General features: G+C 37.9%; 1 protein-coding gene across 1 annotated transcript; it reads left to right on the forward strand.

Moving 5' to 3' along the window:
* Nucleotides 1–1453: 1453 nt before the first annotated feature.
* RHOH (ras homolog family member H) lies at nucleotides 1454–26917 on the forward strand. Its single transcript, XM_063310279.1, has 2 exons — nucleotides 1454–1868; nucleotides 25384–26917. Exon 2 carries the CDS (start codon nucleotides 25578–25580, stop codon nucleotides 26151–26153), a length of 576 nt encoding a protein of 191 aa, XP_063166349.1. The 5' UTR covers nucleotides 1454–1868; nucleotides 25384–25577; the 3' UTR covers nucleotides 26154–26917.
* Nucleotides 26918–27946: the final 1029 nt, after the last annotated feature.

A 27946-nucleotide genomic window follows, 5' to 3' on the forward strand; every position in this document is an offset into this window, starting at 1 on the left:
ACATCTTATGTGTTGCATACAGGGAAGCTTGTACCTTTCCACCAAGCACAGAATATTGTATATCACTTACAGTTTGTTACTCATACATACAACTGTGTCTCACCCATATAATTGATGAGAATTAGGTGCATTCATCCCTCCGTGTAAATATCTAACATTCTGTCTCCTGCAGTGATGACAGCATGAGCTACAGGCTTCTATCTGTGTCCTACAGTTTGTAGAAGACACACTTTGTTTTCATTTAGTGGTTGCTAACTGATGTTCAGCGGAGGATTGACAGCAGTCTTGCCTCTCCAGGTGCTTCACAGGTGGCAAATCATTAGTTTTGATAACTATCATTATGGCTCAGTTTTGATTAAAAAAACAAATATTTTTATCTGAACTGTTAATGTTATTTATGCTCACTCAAACCAGATGTTTTTCTTTGCTGCCTGCAATGCAAAATTAATTTTCAAAATTCCAGGAATAATTATGTTACTCAGATGCACCAAAACACGACCAAAGGCTTCCCACAGCCTTCTGTCAATGACATGAGCTTTTTTAAATGGTTAATAGAGGTACTGCCCAAAGTCCATTGACTTTTTCATACTTGATCTTCAATCTTTGTATATGTTCTTCTCCTTCTAAGCTGAAATATATAACAATCTCTGCTAAATCCTAACAGCCATGGGGAGGAGAGCAACAGCAGTGCAAATACAATATTGTGGTACTGTTGGCTGGATTCATGCTTGCAGGAATGCAGCAAAATGATAAAATGTGGCTGCAGAATACTCTGCCTAATCATGTGGAAAGTTACTGTCAGCCAGTGCGCATAAGGAATGACCAAATCAAGAGCCAAATTAACAACAAGAATTATTGATCATTTTAATAATCATGAATGGTTTATTTTAATAACTCTGATAAAAAAAAGATTTCCTGAACACATGTGCTCAGTGATAGAATGCATCCCTTTGCCAATTCAGTGGAAAAGCTGGTTATCTTTAAGCAGTTGGGGATGTGTGGTTACACAGTGACTAAGCTGTAACCATCCTGATGTTGCTGACAACTTCCAGCCGACTGAGTGAATATGGCCAGCGGTGAGAGATCCTGAGATTCGTAGTTCAGCAACATTTAGAGGTCCACAGGTTTGTTCTAAACACTACAAAGACAGAAGTCAGGCATTCACATTCTCAAATAAGACTTTCAGGAACTAGAGGGCCCAAAATCTCATTTCCCCTTTTTCCCAACCCGCAGATTAACATCAGCACAAAGATATTCATGAACACAGTGGCAGTTAGAAACTAAATAAATAAAGGAAAGGGATCGCCAGTGGGTTGTTCCTCAGCAATGCTTAAATCCAGCTGTTTCATTCTGCCTTGCAACTGGCCAGAGGGTGGCCCTGCACAAAGCAGGTGGTGATGTCATGTCAGCACGAACAACAAGGTCTGAGGGAAAGAGGTGATAGTACGGAAATAAATGGCTACAGGCATGACATTGTCACCTCCTTTCCTTCCCCATCAAGTCTGGGCAGACTTGCTCTGATTGTCTCGATCACACTGAGACATGCATAACCAGCCACCGGGAAATCCACACAAGCAGAGCTGTGAAGCTCCAGGAAACTGACTCAGGCTGACGCCTTTACTTACCTCTTTTTCCTCTTGCACCAGCTGCTGCTGCTCTGACTAGTAGAGCAGTTGAGGCTCCTGAACTCCAGTGGTGCTTTTTGAAAACTAGCTTGCTTCGTTGGAGTTTCTTTGCTCTTGGAGGTTAAAGATAGCCATCCACTGTCATTAAGAAGAAAATAGACCATGTGTTTTCTTTATTGCTTTCTCACGAAAATACACTGCTATCAACGTTTGCAAGTGATCTTGTTTAGCAGCCTCTAACTGGTAAGTTTTCTTTCTTTCTTTCTTTCTTTCTTTCTTTCTTTCTTTCTTTCTTTCTTTCTTTCTTTCTTTCTTTCTTCTTTCAAAATTAGTCTGGCTATTGGGATAGTTAATGACAAACTTCAGTGCACCCGTAGAAATCAATGGGGCAGGAAAGAGATTAGGCGTGTCTGTGTTCCAGAGTTGTTTTTCTTACAATTAATTGTAATTACTCTTGAGTAGAGATGCCACCCAACAGTTAGTTCAGGGCACCGAAGCTCATAAGAGAGAAATACAGTTTGGCAAAGGATGTTCTTATTAGTTCAGCACCCCATAAATTTTCAGGGTCAGTGGTGGCTAGCCTCACCAAACAGTACCTATTTCCACGTGCAGGAGACCTTGAGGATAGAAATCATAGAACCACAGAATGTGTGGCGCAAGAGAGTTCTCTTATACCATCTAGCCCAACCCTTTGCTTGACACAGGAAATTTGTTCTCCTTATCCACTGGAATAACATGTTAGTTTGTGTACAAAGGCAGACGCACACAACAACCAGCCCCCCCCCCCAAAAGATCAGAGGATTGGTTGGTTTATAAATAGGAAAAGATTTTGAGCAAAAACTTTGAAGGAAAGAAGAGAGGTGATATCATGCAGATTGTCTGGGGAGGTCCTCTAGTAGCATTACCATATCTGGGTTACAAATCTGGACAAACACTAGATGACAGCTAAGAGACTGTTATTTTGGACCATCAAAGGTTTATAAAAGCTAGAATCAACATGGGTTATCTTATATATGGATCCTGGTTAATAACTCTGGGAGAAGGCATTCCATCAGAAGGCATTCCCATCAGAGGAAAAAAGTCACAGACAGGAATAACATATGATGTAACAAACCTTACATTCATGTTTTTAATGTAAAGTGCACTTATTATTACTGTTAGATAAGCTATAAGCCTTTGTAAAAACTTTTAAAACACCGAGAAACATTAGAACTTAAGCAAACATTGGCCAACAATTATTTGAACCCATGTATGAAGTTGTACTGACCACCAGATATGACGTAATTCTGCCAAAATGTTACTATCTCTATTATCATCTTACTTTTCCATTTGAAATTCTCAGTGGCTTTCCTTCATTTGGATAATGGACAGACATATGCCTATAGTCTTGCATCTAGTCTTACAGCAGACTCATTGAAAGAGATTACTTCCTAATAGATTGTTAACTGGGAAGAAATGAACACATTATGTAATTTACAGTAGCTATAAGTCTTTTTCTGGTTCTAGTTCAAACCGCTGATTTAAACCTCAGCTTGGAATCAGTACATCTGATGGAATGCCTTCTCCCAGAGTTATTAACCTGGACCCATATATAAGATAACCCATGTTGATTTGCATGCCCTTCCAAACAAGACCAAAAATGAAAGCCTTGTCAATGATATCATCCACTGGCGACATTCCCCTTTAACGAAGCTTGCACTGTAGCTCTTTTAACATATTTTCTCAGGTATTTCTGTGCATTAAAAATTCAGAATTGGCAGTTGTCCAGGCTATCAGGGGATTCACACAAAGAATGCAACAATTATTTTTATCAAGTATGGATATATATGTTTAGAAGCTTAACTAAAAATAATGTAATCAAGATCTTCAAATTATTCCCATATTTCTGAAGGGTGACCATTCTAAAACTTAGAGGCAGTGACTAAAAAAGTTGATCCTAAGTCATTGTCAGATGAATCTATGGCTACCAAAGAAAGGCCATGCCTCACTTCCTGATCTTAATGAGCAGTGGAGATCAGGGAGAAGAGGTTGTCCTCACAGGTAATGCGGACCTGTTATTTAGATCTGTGTAAGTAAAGAACTTTATGTTTGCTTATAAAGAAATAAGCAGTCTATGTAGTAATTTTAAGACTGAGATGATATGGACATTTTAGGTTACCCAAGAGATCGATTTGGTTCCCAAATTTTGCATAATCTAAATTTCAAACTATGTATACAAGGGCACTTTCATGTGGAATAGACAGAACCATAGGTTATTACCCTGAATAGACTGATTTTAGATTTTTTTACCCAGAAACAGGCACAAGTGGGTTCATCTGCCAGACCTAACAAAAGCAATCCTGACTGCTGTTTCAACCTAAGGTATCAGAAAAAAATACAAATCCAGAAACACTCCCGAACTACATACTATTCCTTCTTGGGGTGTGTAAACCCATAACCAAGACAGATTTTTCACATCCCCAGAATTAGCAACTCTGCCTTGCTTGGATTCGATTTATTATTCCTCACCCAAACCATTATTTACATCACACAAGCATTAATGAGAAAGCATGCCATTTCCCAATGGAGTAATTGAGAAACAGATTTGACATCACTCACATTCTGGTAGCATCTACCTCCAGATCTCCGGAGCTCCTGATAATCTTTCCCAATTGTTTAATGTAAATGTTAAAGAGCCTCGGAGGCAGAATGGAGCCATGATGGACACCATCTAATAGCTCCCGTTTTGAGGAGCAACACCATCTGGATTCTACCAAAGAGAAAGCATTGGAATCGCTCCAAGTATTGCCTCTTAGATCATGTCTAAGATGATTTTTTTCTCTTTTTCTAAAATAAAACTTATTCAAAACTTATTTAAAATACAGACAGAATTATAAACTATGAAGGAAAAAAGTAGCCAAGTAAATATTTGTAGTTAACTTAAATATTAGAGGAAGAAAATCTAATTTGTGTGTTTCCCCATCAGCTGCAAGAATGAATCAGGGAAAAAGGAGATGCCTAGTGTAATACTATAACTTAGATTAAATGGGCAAAGAAAACAGAAAAAATGGGTCTCTCCCTATGTATAAAAAAACCTGAAATCGAGGAAACTTCAAGGCCATTATTGAAGATACAGAGTTAAATCAATAGAAGTGAATCTGACTTAAATTCATGCAAAATAGTAACATTAACATCTTCGTGGGTTACTTTTAAAAAATATTTATAAGTGACTGAAATAATTCTACTTAACATGGTGCCATGTGTTGTATTATTAAAGCCTAAGCTTAGAATTTTAGATATTAAATATTTTACTAATTCTCAGAAGCAAAGCCTAGACCTTGAATGTCTGTCTCATCTTTAATTGAGTTGTCCAGATTTTTAGAATCAAATTCCATTGATTTAAATGATGAATCAGGTACTGAATCTTCTATTGAAATTAGTGGGATTCAAAATTAGACATCATATCCTGATCTCTAATTTGCTAATATCAAAAATAAAGTCAGAAATGCCATCAGTCATTCTTTGAGGTGTCACATCATTGTTTTTCTTGTTCATTTAAGCAATTCTACATTCCATATACTTTCAAGTTCAATGCTCTTTTCTCCCAAGTTTTTTAGGCTGGCAATTTCCATTTTGATCGTTTCTTAGATCTTCCTTTGTCTTTATTGACTTCAAAGACTATGACTTATGTATTTACTTACTGTGGTCTTCAGCATCACAAAAAGTCTACTTTTTTTCAGCCACTATCCTTAAGAGTCAAGGTTCATGATCACTTACTTGAGATTAAAGTAGCCTTTCTCAACTTTTTGACCCTGGAGAAACCCTTGAAATATTTTTCAGGCCTCGGGGAACCCCTGAACATATATGCCAGAAGTTACAAAATCATTATATTGGTTTCACACGTAGGCCTGTATATATGCATTATATGCATTAACAGTGTTCTTAAACTAAAAATAAAGAATGAAACTTATCTCTTTAATGTGAAGTTGCCCAAATTAGAAATAAATTTTTAAATAAATCATGATCTTCCAGGGACCCCTAGTGACCTCTCATAGAACCCTAGGGTTCCATGGAACCCTGGTTGAGAAACCCTGGATTAAAGAGAAATTGCCAGTAAATGGTGGTTTGGAGCAATGAAAGAGGCAGAGTTAAATTTGTTAGGCTGAATTGATGGATAATGAAAAGAAAAAAGAAAAAAACTACCTGAACTCATAGTCAACCTGGGCAAGTTTTGTCATCACCTCCTAAGCCCCATCTTTTGGGTCCTTCAGGAACAACTATTAAGTTTATGAATACTAGGGTTCTAGGTATATTCTATACTACCCTCTTTGGGAATATCAAAAACAATGGTGTGTGTACATATCAGCATGTATACATACATGCAGAGTATAAATTTTGTAAATGAATGAAAAACTATATAAAGATCGTATTTATTACAGCCAAAGATCAACCATAGTCACTATTAACAAGCAAAATTCCTTACCATAAATTAAATATTCAAAAATTAAAATTAAAAAATTAAGATAAACTCCACTAACACCTACGAAACAATGGCAGCTTGAATAGTTGTTACCTCCTTTCTGACATTACAAACTATTATACAAATATATTTGCTTTTACAAAAACATTTGCTTTGTTATAATTGTACAGAAGATGCTAACAGATCTGCATATTTATAATGTTGAAATGAAAAAAATGTCATATATGCCCGAGCATAACTCACAGATTCTTAAATTGCCTCTGATGAATTTAAACAGCCTGACAATTTTTACATATTTTGTACATACGTTTTCAGAATGAAATAAAATTGCTCCAATTGTAGCAACTTCAGCAGTAGCAGAGAACAGGGTGGCTCTATTCAAGAATCATCTCTCATAAGATTATTTAATAAAATAATAACACTGCAGTAATACTGTATCTCACTAAATTCATCATCCACCTGTACTGTAAAAATTAACAAAGGCAAAGAACAAATATATGAGCATTTCTAATTTAAGTATGTGCCATCCACGTCTCTAATGTTCCAGGAATTGCCAAATGAAATGGAATTGTCAGGATTTCTATCCAGTAGAAACCCAGTTTTGGGGCAGAAGTGTGATTTTGGAGTCCCTGGTAAAGGACATGCATGAGCGCACAGTCGGAAAGCGGGCAACCTAGTTAATCAGAGCAGAAGCAGTATTCAGACATCAGAAATGGCACCTTTATGGATTTGTGCTCTAGAATAGAACAAATGTGCTGCCACTCATTCCTGGGAGGAAATCTTAGCAGGTAGTATTGGATTCAGTATTCAGGCTGTTTGCAATTAGCCTAGGAAGGTCTCTCCACTGCTGTTTGGAGAGTATTCAAATTCTTTTCACGCTCACATAGCAGTGGAACGTAGTGGAAAACCCTAACCAATTTAGCATGACAGGCCAAACGTGAAACCACACTCTGCAACCAAATTCAGATACGGCAAAAGGACTTAAGCCTTTGTTCATTGTTCAATGTATTTAATATTTTGAGAGACCAGGTACATAGTTTCTACAAGGTTCCTAGAGTCTTTATCAAGCGATCTCTGTGGCCATGAGTGCCTTTGATGAACTTTGGCTGGTGTGTAAGCCTCATCCAGGGGGACAGGGACATCTTAACTACTTGTGTCCATACATTGATAACCTCACATTTGGATTACAGTAGGAGTTCCAGATCTGAGTGGAAAAAAATCCAGACAATCACTAGATGGCAGCGAAGAGTTTTCTGTATACTTTAGTTGCTACCTAATCATCACCTGGATTTTTCAGCCAAGATCTGGTAGCCTTTGATTATTGTAATACTTTCTATGGGAGACTATCTTTACATCTGATTCAGAAGCTGCAACTGGTGCAGAATCTGGTGGCCAAGTTGCGGAGTGGGTTACCTGGCCCTGCAAGAAGCTGATACAAACTGCGCTGGCTTCCCATTTGCTGCTGGGCTGGAGGCAAGGTTATTGGCATATAAAACCCTGAACAACGTGGGACTAGAATACCTAGTAGATTGCCTTAGCTGCTTTAAACCTGCTGAGGAGGAGGTCTTACTGTGGGTGCCATGATTTGATGACTGTCATCTTGCAATCGTTTCCATTTTTCACTAGCGGCATCTGTTCTTTGGAATGCCCTACCCCAGTGTTTCGGAAGCTTGGCAGCTTTAAGATGGGTGCACTTCAATTTCCAGAATTCCCCAGCCAGCATGCTGGCTGGGGAATTCTGGGGGGTTGAAGTCCACCCATCTTAAAGCTGCCAAGGTTGAGAAACACTGCTCTATCCTAACATCAAGGTGCACCTACTGTTACATATTTTAGGTACCTACTAGGGACCCATAGGTCTTCCTAAGTGAACGGTACAGACAGGCAAAAAATAATTTAATTAGCATTTCCCACCCATTTTAATATATGCTTTACATTAACTAGTTTAACACTTTGGTTTTATTATTGTTTTGAAATGTGACTCTAAACAACTTCAGATATTTTAGGCAAAGGGATTTATAAATAATGTCAATGAATGAATAAATATATAAGCAAGCAGGGGGAAATCTGCAGGTTATTTTCTTCTAGTGGAACAGATAGATTCCGAGAAGCGATTCGGATCAAGTTAAACCTCCTCCTGCAGCAGCACTGCTCCCGTACTAATCTGAGCCTCTAGAACTGGTGGAAAAAACACTGGGGGAGTGGAATGAAAAAAAAGTGTGTGTGTGTGCATATTTGTCTTTGTAGTGTGGCTTTGTAGTAAAAAAAAAAAGTGTGTGTTTGACCTTGAGGTGGCTTTGTAGTAAGGGGCGAGGAGTCTTTTGCAGCAGTACAGGTAGTCCTTGCTTACTGACTGCCTCTTTCAATGAGTGTTCAGTTAGGGCACTGAAAAACCAGGTTTACAGCTGGTCCTCAAACTTGCAGCCGCCGCAGTTTACCTGCAGTCACACAATTGCCGTTCGGGCACTTGGCAACCAGTGTGCATTTACAACGGTTGCAACTTCCCACAGTCATGCGTTTGCCATTTGTGAGCTTCACTGCTGACTTCCCGCAAGCAAAGTCAATAGGGAAGCTGGCAGGAATTAGCAAATTGAGGTCATGTGATGTCAGGCTTAATGACCACGGGGGTTCACTTAACGACTGCAGTGGAACTGCCATCATAAGTCCAACATGGCCACATTGCATTTCACTTTACGACTGCATTGTTAGTGACTGCTGGTCGTGATGGTGGTTGGTAAGTGAGGACTACCTGTAACCCTTAGTAGAGCCCAGACCTTGTTGTGGGGATTGACATTGTGGCTGCCGTTATTCTTCTGCCTCTTCGTTCTCCTTGCTAGTTTGATGCTGGTTGGTTTTGCAAAACAGATAAGGCAAGATATGGGTGCTTCAGTCTTGAATTGAGGCAAGGAAGATGGTGAGTTTGTAGAGTTACCAAGCTAATCCAAATGAGGGATTATTGTGGCATGGCCATTCTTATCTAGGATTAGATAAACACTCTGTACTGTTGAAACAAGAAGACTAGAAACGATTAGAAATGTTTGGATGTAAGGGGCATTTATTGCACGCAATATGGGCTCGCATTAAAGCCAGTGGAAAAGCCCACATTGCAAATCAATGCAGTTCATCAGAACCAAAACAGTATCAACATAAAACTTGTGCAATAGTGATGAATGCTGGAGGAAGCTTTCCACATGTCATGTATTTTGAGCAGGATAACACTTACTTAGTAGTTTAAATAGCAGTTCTTCATATTTATCTGGAAGTAGCATTCTGTTCAATGAGACTCACTCATGTTAGGGTACGTAAGACTGTGACCCTAGACACAAGGCAGACACCTTATCAAAAACCATCCACATTGAATACAGTAAATATGTATACTATTGTTTTGCATGAGTGGACCCAGATTCTATTTCCCAAATTTTATAACCTGTCATTTGATTATTCTTTGTATAGGGTAACAGGGAAAAGCAGAAGGTTATCCATCTGTGATATCTCTGGAAAGCAGTAGTGTCACTCCGCTTAAAATATATATATATATATGTATATATAAACACATTTTAAAGAAAGAACAAATGAAATTGTATTCTGTTTAAAGCCTGACACTGAAATCTTTCTCAACCAAAGAATACACTACACGCTGAATTTGCATGGTACTTCCAACCATGTGAGATCTATCAACGGTGGCCTTTTTGGATAGGGATTATCTATGCATTCATTCTTTCCCATTTAGAAACACTGCAATGTGCTTGATGTGGGGATGCCTTTGAAGGAAATCCAGAAATTGCAACAAGTTCCAAATGTGGTGACCAAATTTATTTGATTTATGCTTCCCACAGTCAAGGAGGCTTCTGTGGGTGCTTCAAGAGTATGTGACACATGTGGTGCCTAAGATGCACTGACTCCCAACAGATATTCGATTTAAATTAATGGTGCTTTTTATTACGTGTCTATGCAGCTTGGACCCCATCCACTTAAATAAACGATTGCTCCTCTATGGTGCATTTTGGAGGTTCTTTATATGTAGTTTTAATTGCGATTTTTTAAAAAAAGAAATACAAAAACAAGCATACAAAAATAAATTAAAAGAAAAATTATATCCAACAGATGAATTAATGATGAAACCGTGATACCAAAATGAACAAAAAGAGAAAACAAAGAGAAAAACAAATAAGAGAAAGAACACTAAAAATTAAGCTAGTAAATTATTATGTCACCTAAATATATCACAGATTCATTTCATTATGAAATAATAATATATCAAACTGTGCATAAAAATCATCTATTCTTGTAAAATGTTACAAAATCTATGGCAAGTGTATCTTTTTTGATTCATAAACAGCCTTTTCAGAAATGGATACATTACACATTTCTGGAATCCAGTCTCTGATGTCCAGGGCAAGAGTACTCTGCCCATCTCTCAATATTTATTTATTTATTAATCAAATTTGCATAGCCATCCATTTCACAGGAAAGCGACTCAGTGGCTTACAACAATCGAAGAAAACAACACTTACATAAGCAATCAGTATAAAAAATATAAACATCCATATAAAAGATAAATATGGTAAAAAAATATATACAAACCCTAGGCAAGAGAGAACAAGGATAACTAACTCAGCAATGGAGCCATCTAAGCATGTCTCCGGTTCCCTGGGAGCCCCAGGCCTGGTGACATCACCACTTGGCTGTCCCCCATGCTCAATATAATGGATACTCTTCAAAAACAGTTAGATTCCATAATTTTGGAACATAATTAAAAATATCATTGACTTGAAAACATTTACCCTGTCATCTACTTATATACTTGTTTATTTTCTACCCCACCTGTATTATTGTTATGTTACAATATTTTTCCAAAATGAAGCCAAAACCAAATATGATCAAATCATGTATGTTAATATACATAAGGCTTTGAGCAATTTATTGGTTTTTCAAAGATAGCCTTAAAGAGAAAGGTCTTCCTGATTCTTAAATTATTGAACACTGAAGGAAATACAAAACTTCATGCAGAAAAACTGCTCACAGGTTCTTTATCCAGTCTTTGCCATAGTGCTTTCTTTTTGTATGCTTTTATTTCAGACAGGTTGACAGGCTTTCTAGTTATTTTATTGAGCAACATTGGACTGTTTTTCACAGATATTCTGGAAATTAATTTGGTTATTAATCTTCTGTTACAAAGGGTTTGCTATTTGCTACTTAACTGAAGTTGCTTTTAGAACTCCTGGTTCCATTACTGTACCAATTCAATGATATTTTATTTTATTTTATTTTATATTTATTTATTTATATTTGGAATTTCGTCACTGCCCATCTCATTCAAAGAGTGACTCTGGGTGGTTTACAATCGAACTATGATGAAAATAATAAATGTGGGATAGAAAATAAACAAAGAAACAAACAAATAAATAAAACAAATACAGATTAAAATACCATAAAAACAATATTCTTAAATATAAATATTGTTCAGCCATTTTGCCTTTTCCTCTGTATTTTCTTTCTGTTACAAAAAATGCACAGTGAATACACAGCAAATCTTGATCATTCAGATCCTTGTATCATTGATTTTTTTTTTAGCTGCTTTGTGAACCAGTGCTGAAAGGCAGGATATAAATATGTTGCATTATACCCTACAGTTTTTCCCTATCGTTAAAAATGCATTTAAAGCAATAACACACTCAACAAACACCTACTATCAAATTAAGGTCAAGATGCCCTCAAAGGTAATTCAACCCCCTGTAACTGCACCCACACTGTTATCTTGGCACTGTTATAAAAATGGATTGCCATTCCCTTCTTCCCCCTCCTTTTTCCAACATACCAGTTAAGCCTGCCGCCTTAGAATTTCCAGCTGGTCTTCCTTTCTTGTGAGGGGCAGGTTGACCCTGCTCAGCTTTGGAGACTAAACAAGGTTGATTAACAATAATGTATCCAAAAATGTTAGTCCCAGAGCTTCAACCTCCATTGAAATAATAGTGCAAATCACCATCCCAACAACTATATCCCTATTGCCATTATATGCCACCTAGAGTCCATGAGTATTGTGAGGGTAGATCAATTGCGTGCATGTATAAATAATGCTGTTATTTGTACTTCAGAACTGTACATCCCTATCAAAGAGAGATCCTAGTCTATTAATTTAATTGGGAACTATTGTGGCTAAAGTTACAATCCACTGCATGCCTTCGTAGGAATAAGCCTCGCTGTTCATAGTAAGACTTACTCCTAAGTAAAATACAAAAGGTTGGGCTGCTTTTCTAAGCACTGGGCTTGTTACTTCACTTTTGCTATCATTATTGGCTCCACAGCCTTGGAGAATGTGTGGCTTCCCAGCAGTCTCATCATCACATTGTCTGAAGAATGGTGGTGAGATGCTGAAGAACAGAATATAAGTGCCATGTGTGTCACTCTCTGGCCTTCCAAATAGACTGCTGGCCTCAGTTGATATGAAAGACTCTGTTCCTCTGCCAGTAATAATACATAGGGTCTCTCTGTTCAGTCCCTGGAGGAGGCAAAACATGGCTTCAAATATCGTTATTAAGATCAAATGTATAGTTGTGGGGGAAGAGGGGCAGGCTGCAGGATGTAAATGAAATAAATATACAATAAGCTTTATCTCTGAGGCCAAACATCTTGGCTCGCCCTGCCATGTCAGTACTTGGGTTGATAAGAAATTAATAGTTAGAATAAAAGCTGCTGTCCTGAAAGTATTTTCTGCCACAAAACAGTCTCCTCTCCAAGAGGCAGTAAGGTTTCTTTTGAAATATGTGAAAAAGTGCTGTTGTCTTTTGCTCAAATTCCATTTAATACCTTGGGATAAATATTCCCACAAAAATATCAGATCAAATCCTTTATTACAGCTCCATGACCCAACCTAAATAAAACTTACTAAATAAAACCTAGAGTAGAGCTACAAAATAGAATACACACAATAAAATAAAGCATACAAGATAAAAAATATACAATCCTGCTAGTAGTATTTTGCTATCAGCAATATATGAGTTTTACAAGCTACAAAAACAAATTTTGCAACGGCAAGAATTGCCTTGGGGTCCTTATCTGCTAGTAAAAATTGCACATAAAATTCTTCAGTCCACCCTGGAAATGGAGTTAGAAGAGGCATTAGGAGCTTTTTGCGTATGTCTCGATAGAAAAGATATTACAGAATATGAGTTTGTGGTTTAATATTACCATCTTTACAAGGGCAGAGCCTTTCCGCATATGGAATTCTTTGAAATTTTCTCTCAGCTCTGTTGATGGCATAATATTTGAACCGTAGTTATGGAAATACTCGCCAAAATTAATTGTTTGTAAATTGGTCCAGGAATTATTTGCTGCGTTGAAGTGTGTATTGCTATGGCCCAATTGTACCTAGTTGTGTAAAGAAACATCTGCAAGCAAACCACCAAGCTCAGAGAGCACCAAGGGCCACAGTTCAGCCCTGAGCTACAGATACTCTCTCCTATCGGAATCTCAGTGAGGGTTTTCTATATTCTGACCGTAATTCTGTATCAAGGATCTGCGGCTTAAGCACCACCATTGCATGATTGTGTCCAACAGGCATGAATATCTCCCTTTAAAAACCTAATTTATGTCTGTCTGTCTGTCTGTCTGTCTGTCTGTCTGTCTGTCTGTCTGTCTGTCTATCTATCTATCTATCTATCTATCTATCTATCTATCTATCTATCTATCTATCTGTCTATCATCTATCTCAGTTTGGAGTTTCCAGGAAGAATCATATTTATTGATTAATGTTAGCTGGGTCAGACCTTGAGGTTGGCAATGAACCTTTAGCCAATACTGAAACGCACCTAGCCATGCCCTTGTTTCGACTTTTGTTAAGTCCTGCCTCCAGCTGTAGGGCAGCATTGAGCAAACAACTTGCCACTTGGAATAGATTTTTTAGGAATTTTGACTGCACACTTTCCAAGTTCTGATAATTCCTGGGTTTAATTGGGCTGGGTATAACAACTGGGATAATGTCTTGGCTTCAAAAAGCTTCAGGGCAGCTGGTATATATTGGACGCCTCTGGGGAAGAAGAAAGAATAGCTGCTGAGCTCCTCTGGGCATTTGAAGCAACCTGAGCAGTATGCGTATGATGGTTCCTAGAGTGGTGTAGCGCAAAGCCGAAGTATTTGAAACTAGGGACCTGCTTTATTTTATGTCCTTCAAGAGTCCAATACAATTTTTTAAAAATCTGTTGCAAAACACGACCTTAGTTTTTTCATAATTGATCTGTAATGGAAGTTCTTTACAGAAGTGGGCGAAAACTCCCATGGCCCTTTTGAGGCCTATTGGTGTTTGTGATAATAGAAAGCAGTATAGATATATGTCTTCTGTCGAGTTTGGGGGGATGAAAATGTCCCTTGTTAATACTAGCCATCGTGTTGATCTAATAATTAGAGTAATGAGGCCAGAACTCACCCTTGTTTAACCCCTTGCTGGTTATCATGGTGTCTGAGAGATGCCCAGCTACAGTATATCTCACCCTCAAACTGGTATCTTTATATAGTGTGCGTATTATTTGCCATGAAAATATCCATTCTGATGGATCTGAATACTGCAAATTGTATGACACAGATTAATGGTGATATTAATAGATGGTTGAAAATGTTTATGAGTCTATGGGGAAGAATAAATATTATGAAATGAGTATTACCACTACACATTCTAAGATTTCAAGAGGGATATCTATGTTATTTCCACTTAGACATTTTAAACACATTGACAAATTAATAATTACACTTTTATGGAACTGTCAACTTCCCAAGACTTTTCTCTCCAAAGTTATGATTTTTAATATGAAAAATGGGAATATTTAATTTCCCTGATTTTCAGTTATATTGCTGGACATATTTACTAACCTCTCTATTGTACTTGAACAAAAATTATGTGGATTATGTAATGTAATGAGCCAATCTGAACAGCTATCATTTAGCAGCTTTGAAATCTTGAGAAGAGCTTGATGCTTAGTAGGAACTGTTCAATCCAACAGGGTTGACATGCTTTGATCTGCTGCATCTGATGGACTCAGGAAGTGGGCCTTCTCTGTTGCACCACTTACCCTATAGAACAGAATCCCCCTCAAGATCCTAATGGCTCTGATGCTGCCAACTTTTAAGAAAGCCCTGAAGACCTGATTCTCTCCCAAGGCATTGAGCGTGCTTAATCGATAAGCCACTTGTCATTATATGAGGTCTGCTTTTTGTTCCTGACACAGGATACTTTTATCATGTTATTGTTTTCTTCATATTGTGATGTTTTAAGCCTTGCTAGCAGCCTAGAGTTGCTTGGCAAGCGGGTGGCCAAGTACGCTGAATTAATTAATCTATTTCCATCATTAAAAATGGGCAGACATTTGGAAAACACTGGGCAGGAAATTCAATACTGATCCTTTGAAATAATCCTTATTTTAAAAGTTGGGGGGGGGGAGTCTTTTGTTGGAAAGCATGAACGGAAAATCAGATATTTATCCATAATCAGCTCATTATTAATTCTAATTTTAAACTTTTGAAGTTACAAAAAGAACTTGCCAAAAACAGCTGACTGTAATACGTTCAGCAACAACATTTGCTATGTCCTTTGTTTGGACCAAATGCATTGACACCCTCAGAACCCTTTATAGTTCTGAATGTATTAGAAAAAGTGTTTAGAAACTAAGGAAACAATTTGGTTTTACTGACAATTCAAACATTTTATTAAAAAATATGGACAATGTAAAAGAAATTTGGAATGAAGCACTAGAGTTTCTCATATTACAAAATCAATAACCTAATGTTTTAAGAAACATTAAACATTATGATCTAAAATGAAGTTAATTCATTAAAAAAAACTCTTTTGGGTCTATTGGATTCCTCAACAGATATTTAAAGGATCAGTTGTCAATTGCAGTGGATGCAATAAATTTGAAGGCATGGGAGTACACTTGCTTTAGTATTTAGTCAAATTCCAAATTTTTGGCCTATAAGTGAAAAACTCATTAGTATCTTTAAATTGGAACTTTCTTCTAATAAGCTGATTTATTATGTTATTTCTATAGTGCCTATAATTTGTCTGTGTCCATACACACACACACAGACACACACACACACAAATACATAGATATATAGATATTCAAAAGCTACAAGCAAAACAGTTAATACATTTTTAAGCTAAAAGAGCAGATGAAAGCAATTAAAACAGCTAAAGTCATTAAAAACAATTAGAACCACAGCTAAGAGCCTAGTCACAGAAATTTGCTTTTAGGACCTTCTTAAACATTGCTATACAGTGGCCAAGAAAACAACATGGACGTTTTACAGATGTAGTGCTTAAGATCAAAAAGGAAAAACAATAAAACTATCAATAAAACAATGCCTAAATCGGAAAACAACCCAGTTTTCCAACTGAGTGGTGATCAGGCCCAATAGCATCTGATGGCAATAGAAATGAACCAAATGCTACATTCTTGGACGTTCCAAGTGAAAAATCTTTTTAAAAAGGTGGTTTCCATTTCTGACCAACTCATGCAGCTGGTGAAAGGAGCAAAGGAGTCAATGGAATAAGACCTGTTCTGCTGATTCAATGGCAGCATCTGAGCAAATACAGAAGTGCTCTGCATTGGGAATGTTAGTATGTCTTCGCTCCATCAACACTGAAGGTAAAGCACTAAGTCTTGCTAGCATGAGTACTCTTTTGTGAGTGGGAGAAGCAATGCTGTAAAGACACCCGGGGGTCTCAAAAGGGCTATGAAAGAGGTCCTTGAGATAATAGCTGGAAATTTTAAATCTATCACTTTGCATAGTGAGATCAAGGTCTCTCAGTTTAATGCCTGGATTGTTCTGTCAAGATCAAACAAATTTAAGAATGGAACACAAAGCCCACAAAAGGAAAGGTCTTCGGTAATTTTTTTTTTTTGTTCCACATGGAAATACACTTACCAAAAAGTTAGCTGAGCCAGCACCTCACCCCAAAAAGGCTTTCAAGTCAATGTTTCAGGCATCAGATTTTCACTGGAGTTGCTTTAGAGGAATATCCTAAACTGGATATTCCAGTTTATATAGCAACCCCTATGGCGTCTGCGGTACGTGCAGGGCCGGACTTGGGGATGGGCTTTTGGAGTAGAGCAAAGATCTTTCAATAAAGTTCTAAAAAAAGTGGCTTCAAATTGGATATATTAGGGTAAATGCTGTGATAGGCACTGGATAATAAAAAACTCAGCTATCAAATCTAATAATTGTGTTTGCTGTGGAGTCCTTGGTGCTCTCTGAGCCTGGTTTTTTCTTGCAGACATTTCATTGCCCAGCTAGGCAACATCTTCAGTGCAAGAAGGGAATGGGGCTTGCCCTGCTTGTGTTGGTGGGGGTGTTGTTCTCTCCTTGGCAGTTCCTTGATTAGGCTGTTGTTTACTGCTTGATTGATTCACTGAGTTAATAGTTCCTTGATTAGGGTATTGTGTACTACTTGATTGTGTTAATCCTTGCTTATCTGGATGTTGATTGCTGGCAAGGAGGTGTTCTGGTCTTGTTGTTTCCTTTTTAGTTTTACTGTCTCTTTTGAATGGTGTGTAAATGTGGTTTATCTCTATGTGTCTATTGATGGCTGATTTGTCTGAATGCCAAGCTTCCAGGACTTGGTTGCCATACAACCAAGCCAGGCTTCTAGGAAATCTCTAGAGTTTTTGGATTTGGCTTGGTCTAGGATGCTCACAATTTCCCAGTTGAAACTGTGGTTAAATCTATCCACGTGTTATGAGATTAAGAAGTTTTCATGATGTTTTCTGACTGCTAGTTAGTGTTCATGGATGCGCTCTGCTAGTCTTCTGCCTGTCCGCCCTACATAGCAGCTGTTAGTGGCCTTACACTGTATGTTGTAGATAATTCTTGTTTTTCCTTCTTGGGCTACTGATTCTTTCGGTTTGCTTAAGATGTTCTGGAGGGCTTTGGTTGGTTCGGATACTTCAGTGATGCCGTGTGGTTGTACCAGTCTGTTGGTAGCTTCTGAGATGTTTCTGATGTGTGGCGGTGTTGTCCTTTTCATAGCTGGTGTTGGTTGTGCTGTAGTAGGCTGAGTGGTCAGGCACTTTTTGATAAAGTTGTGTGGGTATTGTGTGTTTGCAACCAGGTGTGACCTCATGAATTTGGTGTGTCCAGAAAGCATAGGATGCAGAAGAATACCTAAATATTTGGATACCTTTACCTGCTCAATTTGAAAACCATTGATTTCCCACTTATATTGGCATCTCTTAATAAAGAGGAACACCTTCATTGTGTGGTAATTTATCTCCAAGCCCTCAGTAGCATTTGGTTTTCAGCTAACGCCCAGAGGGAGGAGTGGAGGCTGATTTCAGTCAAAGAAAGAATAGTTGTGCTGTCAGCATATAGAAGTGTAGAAATTAATCTGTGATTTAGCAGAAGAGGATAAAAATCATGTTTAGAGAGGGCCTGTACAGCTCCATTAACACAGAAGTTAAATAGGAGGAAAGGAATGGTACCATCTTGATTTTTTTTTTTTTTGGTATGGGAATCTGGAGTATGAGGGCACCTTTAAGATCACATTTGACTTGTGTAAGGTATCCTCATGAAGCATTACAAATAAGCACACTAAAAGATAGTCAGTAGAGGAAAAGGCTATGCTCTGATGGGAGCAACTAAAGTATTTTTCTGCCAAATGCTGAAGGATAATGCCTTGGTCAAAAATTGAAAACCCCAACCTACAGCAAGCTTGTTCCACTGCCAAGATCTTTTCTTCAGCTATACATTCCTTCAACTTTACATAAAGATACCATGGGTATAATTTTTATTATACTTAGTAAGATGATTGAGTGTATTGCACTTAGTAAGATGATTGGGTGATAATTAGATGGGTAGGGCATATGAAAATTAGTTACACAGTGGAGTAGTTACCGAGTGCTTTCCATTCTTTAGGCTTGAATAGCAAGGCTAATAAAGTGGCCCATTTTGAATTTGACTTTAAAAATTATTCCAGAAAGAGATCACCACGAGCACGTTTACGGAGACTTAAAGATGTTAGTCCTATCTCATCAGGAAAGACTTTCCTTATGTGCAGCTAAGGAGGCACTCAACCCTGAACTGCCACAAAACCAATCAGAACAGCAACTGGACTTCCTTTGATGACCTTCATGAGCAAGGGATTGTGCACAAGATGCTTTCTTAGGTATTAACAGGCCTTGATAAGATTTTGTTAAGGGATTTACATGCCATGACCAGCATTTCCTATTTCATCTAGAAGCATAAAAGAACAGTTGTAATGTTTTAAGTTGTTGTTTATTCATTCAGTCACTTCCGACTCTTTGTGACTTTATGGACCAGCCCACGCCAGAGCTTCCTGTCGGTCGTCAACACCCCCAGCTCCCCCAGGGACGAGTCTGTCACCTCTAGAATATCATCCATCCACTTTGCCCTTGGTCGGCCCCTCTTCCTTTTGCCCTCCACTCTCCCTAGCATCAGCATCTTCTCCAGGGTGTCCTGTCTTCTCATGATGTGGCCAAAGTATTTCAGTTTTGCCTTTAATATCATTCCCTCAAGTGAGCAGTCTGGCTTTATTTCCTGGAGGATGGACTGGTTTGATCTTCTTGCAGTCCAAGGCACTCTCAGAATTTTCCTCCAACACCACAGTTCAAAAGCATCGATCTTCCTTCGCTCAGCCTTCCTTATGGTCCAGCTGTCACAGCCATATGTTACTACGGGGAATACCATTGCTTTAACTATGCTGGCCTTGTTGAAATGCTCTTAAAAGTTTTAAGTATCAGAGTATATTTGTATGCCCAAATTGTAAGAAGTGGCATGCAAATAATCCCAAATGTGTAAATAAGATTACCTCTTTAGTCATCCTGGAAACCAATCTGGCTGCTTCACTATACAACAACTTACATTTCTGGACTGTGCTCAGTAGCCCCACAGACACTGCACAGCAATACTCAAGGGTTACCAGTATGTGCACCATTGTTTCAAGCCACAATGTCTTGGGCTATTGCAGCAACTATGTTTTATTATAAAACTGAATTTCTAAAATATTGATATATATTAAGATTATGACTATGTGTGGTATCTTCCTCTGTGTGACTGTTCAGCAGAAAGTATGATGCAGTGGCTCCTTTTGGAACAGCAGTAGGGAAACTCCAGCTGGAATGTCAGAAAAGTGGTTGCAGTTTGTCAGAGAAAGGTTTTGTTTGTGGAAAAAAATAAATGAGTTAAAATGGAACAGAATCAAGAAGTCTTAGTGGTTACAGCAGAATTCAGGTAGTCCAAAATTATGTCTTTCACCTGCAATTAATCCCACATAACCATGCCCTGGAGGAAAATGTTTTCCCCTTTGTCCCCATGATATTGCCTTCTTCTCATCCACCACCCATGGCTGAGGCAGCCTTAAGTTGTTAGCTGTGTTATTTCCCTTCTTCGAACACTATCCAAAGACACGGTGAAGATGTATAAAATCTATGAGACTTTGCCAGGCGTTATCTTGGAAGGAAACCAGGTGAGGGTAGGGACTTGAAACAGGGGCAGGAGAAGCCAGGGTAAGGATAGGCAATGGATAAAGTTAATTTCATGGCAGGGTTGTTTTCTGCCAAGTGAAGAGTAAGTGGATAGCACTTTAACTCAGTTATGGGTGAAAGCTCTTAGACAGGCTGGACCTTTGACCTAAAAAGGGGCTACACAAAACTGCGTATCTGTGTGATGGAATGTGAGGGTGGCCTTGGAAGATGGCGGGGGTGGGGTAGGGTGGAGATGCTGCTTAGGAAACAATCAGATAAAAGAGAAAGAAGTCTGCAACATAATGATGGACAAAGAAAAAACTTAGAAAGGGCCCGCCCTAATTACTCGGTAAATAGCAAAGGCGGGAGATCTGTCCTTCAGACTTGCAACATTCTGTTAATGTCGCCTTTCAATAAAGTAGAATTAACTCATCTTGTTGTGTTTCCTGTCTGCTTTACCTGGGAGGGCTGATGATCTGCTTGCTTATATGAAATGCGTAGTCATGTCAAGAAGCAACTAAAAACTGGAATTTCAATAACTATTGAGAGATTACAAGGTACAAAAGCAAGCATCTGAAAGATTTCCCTTATGAGCACTATATTCAAGGAAAGGCAATATAAGGACAATTTTTCTTCTTGTTAAATAACAGCAGCTCCGAATGATGTCTTCACACCCATGTACTTCCTATAGTCTAGCTACTATATTAAAAATATTAACTAGCAAAGTGAATGGGGTTGTGTAGGCTCTCAGCACTTTTGAGAGGTGGCTGTGGGCAAGGAAAGATTAACAAAGATATTAATAAGCTAGTAAGAGCTGGTAACACCAACACTCATATTCAGAGTAAGACACAATGGGTAGTTTACAGTTAACAAGGTCAGCAGCCACTAATCAAAGATGGCAACAGATGATGGCCGAGAGTTACATTGGCCAGAACTGTTTCTGGATGAGTAGCTGTTGAGTTTCTTCACTAGAAGCCTCCTTTTCCTGTTTTCTTCATCAGTCTTAGTTTCTCTTTTCACTTTCTTCCCACTTGTATATGAAGCTAAATGCAGAGATACTAGTCTTTTCTCCCAGATGCTGTTCTTTCCCTACCACTGTTCAGTACTATACATCCTGTTCCCAGAAAGTTGGGACTAGAAGTTTCTGATTGAAGTCTGACTTGGATAACCTAATTTCACCATCGTACTTATTACTTTCACTTTCTCAGTCTTCAATAAGCTCTGGCTAGAGTGCACAACTATTTGGGGGCATACTCAATTATTACATTTTTACAATAAGGACTAACTCTCCAGATTTTATCTAAACTATGGCTTTTGTATGATACTAGGAGTTTTATTTTTCCTGATGTTCAGCTTTATCAGTGGGCATACATTTTGATTTGTATTTCTTTATGGAATTCAGTGATCGAGTTCAACAATCATGAGTACAAGTAGATCTCGATGATATGAATCTCTGGAATCTTGGCAGGGGATTGTTTTTTTAGTCAAAATTCAGTTGTATTTCCAGCATTATTCACTGTAAAGCATACTTAAATTTTGACCTTTATTGTCATGATAGACTGTAACCTGTGGAATAATTCCAATTCAAAAATTGCAATTAGAGCCTTTCTCTGTGTTCAAAAGCTAATAAGGGCATTGATATGTTGGATCAGCTTACTGACAGTCAAGTTTTCATCATCTGAGGTATTTGGCTTGTTTAAAACTATGAAATGGCAATAATTCAGTCAAAGCATCTGAGCACAATGGGACCGCAGCATCTAAAACTCCCAAATTAGCTCTGAAAGATACTAACTCCTGAATTAGCAATGAACAGTATCTGGGACTATTCCAAATCTACAGTATTTTTAAGAGACAGTTAAGGAGTGTTGCTAAGGTAAGTATTGGTTATTTGCATGAATTTTCAAATAGAGTTGGAATGCCCCATATTTAACAAATCAATGGTTAAAACAAATCTTAAAAAGCATTAAGTATATTTCTTATGTATTTGAGATTAATTCAACATAAGCATGTTTATTGGAGATATTGGAGAATGATGCTGGAAGCATAAACACAAAATAATGGAAGGGACACTTACCCATTAGATATGGGCTTGCTCACCTCATTTGGTTGAATATACATATATATGTGTTCATATGATTTTTGGAAGAAATGATGTGATGTCAAATTAGATACTGATAATTTTGAATGTATCAATCTACAAAGAACTCTGGATTTATGGAACACGTATTGTAGAATTGTTATGAGTAAATAGCGTCATCCCAAACTACAGTCCACTTAAGGATTGGCTCTCTAGCGACACAATGGAAAGACTGCCCAATATTATTGTTATTCCATCATCAAGGTTTAATTATGTGTTAAAAACATGAGCTGTTTTATATATATATACACACACACATACACAGTATATGTTTTTGTCCTTTTTTAGTTTAGTTTTTTTCTTTAGTTGCATTTTCCTTTATTTCGGTTCAATTTCTAGTTATTTTAAAACAACTAAAAATCTTTTAAAAAGGACACCCACTCCAACTATTTCAGACACAGAGGAGCACTTGGCTATTGAGTCCTATGAGAGGCACTTCTTAAAGATCAGAGTAAGAAAAAAGAAGTGGACATGGCTAGGACAAACACCAAACTGAATTTCATTCTGTGTTTATTTTTAATTCAGTTAATTAAATACACATAATTATCTAGTTTTTTTCACATTTTCCTCCTTCTGTTACATTAAAAATTACAAATCAGTCACAAATGGGGAAGTACTCTGCAATTAAATTTGCTCCAAGTCATTTGCCTGATATTAAAAGCCACCAATTCTCTAATTCTGCTCTGGTGAGATGCAAACTATTAACAGAGTTGCCACGTAGGAAAAGCTTTGAGGAGTGAAAGTATCTGGATGGGCAGGACCTTTTCAAAGTATTCTGAACCATTTGTGTTGCATGTATTTCTCATGAACCAGGAAACGTCTTCTGTTGCAAAGATTACCTCATAAATACCGTCAAACAGAAGAAGTCACAGGTAGATTGGACGCTGTCTAAGAGATGTTTAAAATCTGTCTCAAAAGGAAGAGCAGCAAAAGAACAAAAAAATTTCAGTGGCATCGTATTGGGACCAAGAACTCTAGGTAAGAAGCTACTTACTTCATTAGTTGAATGGAGAAAACAAAATGAATTTGAGCTGAAGGTTTTGCTTATTTTTCTCAGCTTGGCCTTATGAAAGAACACAAAATAAGACAATTGTACCTTAGGTTAGGTTCAACCTCCTCCCACTGACGTTAACAGAATAATGCTATGCTAAATCCAACTGGTGCTGTATGACACTCAAGCAACTAATATGTACACGCCCAGGTTTAAAATCTGATGAAAGATTAGAAAGCAAAATAGCAAATGGTGTACAAGTTGAGCAAATGACTGAGGAAGACAAACTGTGTTTAAGGACTATCCATTGTATGAAATATACTGCAGAGTAAGGTAGGTTTGGTTAACGAATCTTGGGGAAGAGAGTTTACCAGCAGTCACAAAATGGAGACAACTATTATTATTTACGAAGTGGTACAATTGTGTCCGTAACAAGCTGTTTCTACTTTAGTCGACAGTTGAGTTCCTCTGTGGTTTTGCTTGTATGTTTGATTTTATCTGAATTTTAAGACACTTTAATCAAGAGAAGGGAAGCAGCTTGCTTAACAATGAGGGGCCCCATTCTTAGCCACAATGAACAGACACTGGGGAACAATGGAAAATAAAGCTGGTGGGTTCATGGAGGCAGCATTCGTTGCTCCTGCTGCGCTTCTACTGTAAACTGCTTTCACTGCATGCAGTTTCTCGGATCTCAGGCAGAACCAATCTCTAGCAGAGGAATGCCAGTTTGCTGTGCTGCTGTTATTCAAGCAATAGGTATAGATTTTTCCTCATTAGAAGCATGACTGAGATAATGGAAGACGGTCTGGCTCACTCTGCAAATAAGCAAAAGATAAAGTAGATTAATAGGTACCGCTTTGGCAGGCAGGTAACGGCATTCCGTTTAGTCATGCCGGCCACATGACCACGGAAGTGTCTAAGGACAAACGCCGGCTCTTCGGCTTTGAAACGGAGATGAGCACTGCCCCCTAGAGTCGGATACAACTTGACTTAATGTCAAGGGAAACCTTTACCTTTACCTAATGTGGCATAGTAGATAGTGTTGGACATGGATCAGATAAACTCATCTTCAGTTTTCAGTCACAAGCTTTATTGGGTGATATTGGTCCGGTCACTATTTCACCATCTAAACAACTGCGCACAGGTTCACCAGGAGGTATTTCTGTTGTCCTGTTGTCAGCACCTGAAGCTTGCCATTCAATTTTTTATGGAGGTTAATACAATTTTGGTTGGTAGTTGTATTCTAATTTGCCAGATTTATACTCTCCTTCTCCTCAAAGGAGTTCAAAAGAGCATATAATATAAGGTTCTTCAGAAAAACAATCTTGCAAGGCAGGCTGGGTTGAGATATCCCCTAGTAGGCTTCCACTGCTGACTGTGGACCTGAATCTAACCTTCCTAGCCTTAGTCTTAATTATTAGATTACACTGCTCTAGGTGTCAGATAGTCGGTTGTTAATTGGTTTGGGCTTGTATGTTTTCATTTTGATTCCTGAGTATTTAGCATTAGTATTAAAGAAATTAGCTCTTTTAACCTATTATATAGTAATATAAGATGTACACCACCATGGGCTCCTTGAAGAAGGGTAATATATTAATGAACAACAATATTGCTGTATGGATTTATGCAAAAATTAAGAGGAATGGAATGGGGATATAATGATTTGCAACCAAAATGCTAACTGTATTCTCTTTCCATTCTAGGAAACTCCTTTGACTCAGTGAATTGTGGAATTGTGGGGAAAGACAGCAAGACATTTTGATTTTTTGAGAGAAATGTCACAAGTCACCGTAGCAACCTAGATGGGTTCTTTCTGAGTAGCATTCCCAGGAGAAACCCCCATCCCCCAGGAATAGTCTCTGCAAATTCCATTTGAGAAGGAGCAAACTGTGAGGAAATGTTGGATTCTGTCAAATGTGTTCTGGTGGGCGATGCTGCTGTGGGGAAAACAGCCCTGCTGCTGCGCTTTATTTCGGAGACATTTCCGGATGCTTACAGGCCAACTGTTTATGAAAACACAGGAGTTGATGTTTTCCTGGATGGCATCCAGATTAGTTTAGGCCTTTGGGATACTGCTGGCAGCGACTCTTTCAAAAGCATTCGTCCTCTTTCCTATCAACAGGCTGATGTGGTATTAATGTGCTATTCGGTGGCCAATCACAGCTCATTCCTAAGCTTAAGGAACAAGTGGGTGACAGAGGTCAGAACCCACTTGCCTCGAATCCCAATTTTAGTGGTGGCTACCCAGACTGACCAAAGGGATACAGGTCCTCATAGCGCAGCCTGTATCAGCCCAGTGCATGGCAAACGACTGGCCAAGGACATCAGAGCTAAGGGTTATGTGGAATGCTCAGCCCTCACCAATCGAGGAGTTCAACAGGTATTTGAATATGCTGTCCGGACAGCAGTAAATCAAGCAAAAAAACGATCAAGAAGGAATATTTTTTCAGTTAATGAATGCAAAATTTTTTGAATGCCACTCTGCATCAATTTCTGCCTTCATGTCACTGAATGATTTCAACATTGAATGAAGAACAGCATCCCATTTTCTTAGCATTAGGATGGGCCATTCAGCATTGGCATCTGGAACTTTCTATGTGAATACAGCAGTGATGCCATCTGATTTCCAGCTGCATAAACTGGAGACTAGGAGTAGCAATCCAGACCCTAATTTCTTATTAAGATGGGAATATTAGAGTTATTTACTACTAGAGGTTTTGTAGGTTTCATGAAATGAATTTGCCTTCTACATTTAAGATAATGGATGGATAATTTATATAACAGACTTAACAGGCCTGGAAGTTGGAGAGTATAGAAATATGTGAAATAAACAAATAAAACCAATTAAATGCCCTTTTTTCTCCCAACATATTGTAGCGATTGTTGTCTATTACCTATTCGGAACATTCTGTTACTGGTATCAATCTATTCTACCCTTTGCAGGTCATAGATCAGATTTCTGGAGAAAAGAAAATATAGATATACCAGCTAATTTCAAATTGGCTTAATTTCTATTTTATATCATTCTGCCCGAATGGGATATTGCCCTGATAGTTCTACTTTCAAAAACAAGCTGCCATTGTGAAAATCAGATATATATTATATCCTGTGGCTTAAGACAGAGATTAGCTCTGAATAGCTCTGGTGTGCCTATTAGGATGTGGATGGAGATCTTGAGACTGTTACTCCCATTTTTAAATCACAATGCAGTAGAAATAATAATAATAATAATAATAATAATAATATAATAAGTTAAATGTGCACTGAATTGCATGCAAAGTTCTACCATCCTGGTAAAAGATGGTAGGCAATGATGGAAGCTAAGTTTACTTACCATTTCTCAATTGAAACAACTTCTCCCTTCCAAAAGGGGCTATTGATTGCCAAGAGAAAATGTATACACTGAACAAAATAGTAAATTGATCTTCTTTTATTTTGAATGATTCCTGTACAAGCTGTAGCTTCAGAATTGGCAAAAATACAAGACTGAATAACTCCTAACCACTACCACTCCACACAAGACTGGTTGGATTCCCTCTTACCTGAAGTGGTTAATGGACCAGGATCCTGCCTAGAAATCAAACAAACAAAAACAGACACAGTAAATTGCTTAAACACAGTTTTCCGGTAAGAAAATAGATCTGAAGCTAGATGGAAGAGTATGCAAGATCTCAATATATGAATTCATAACTTAGAAAATATGTTTATTAAAGCTGTTAAAACTCCCTAACAAAGCCTGGCAATCTTTAAAGGAAACATTTGAATCAAATAAAAGTAACAGCACCAGTAGCTTCTCAGTAGGACAGCCAGAAAATGTAAGACCATTCGCTGGAATTGTTGGTAACATGAATCTTTCCTATTTATCTTTTGAGAAGGACATAATAATCACACAGAAGTTTTAAGATTTCCTCCCATTACTTACCTGATCCTCATAGTCCACATGTTATTTTACCCCAAAGAACATTAGTGTTGTGTTGAGTCAGACAAGGGTCTGTCTATTTAAGTCAGTATCTTGCTTCTAGCAACAGTCTCCTAAATTTCAAAACTCCTAAGTACAACTTCAAGAAAATAGCTCTCCTGTCTCATTTGTTTCAGATATTTGCTGAATCTGTTTAGATAGCATAACTATAATAATTGATAAATTTATATTCTATGAATGTGTCTGGTCATTGTTGGGAAATGATGTAAAAAAACCCATCTTGTGGTGTTAGCTTCTACCAGTTTATACACTGAGTGAAGACTCCTTCCCTTTTTATAGTTTACATC

Source organism: Candoia aspera, chromosome 8 (genome assembly GCF_035149785.1).
Source record: "Candoia aspera isolate rCanAsp1 chromosome 8, rCanAsp1.hap2, whole genome shotgun sequence".
NCBI classification, from domain to species: Eukaryota; Metazoa; Chordata; class Lepidosauria; order Squamata; family Boidae; genus Candoia; species Candoia aspera.

Coding starts and splice junctions, on each gene's coding strand:
- RHOH (XM_063310279.1), top strand. CDS start 25,578: ATGTTGGATTCTGTCAAATGTGTTCTGGTGGGCGATGCTGCTGTGGGG.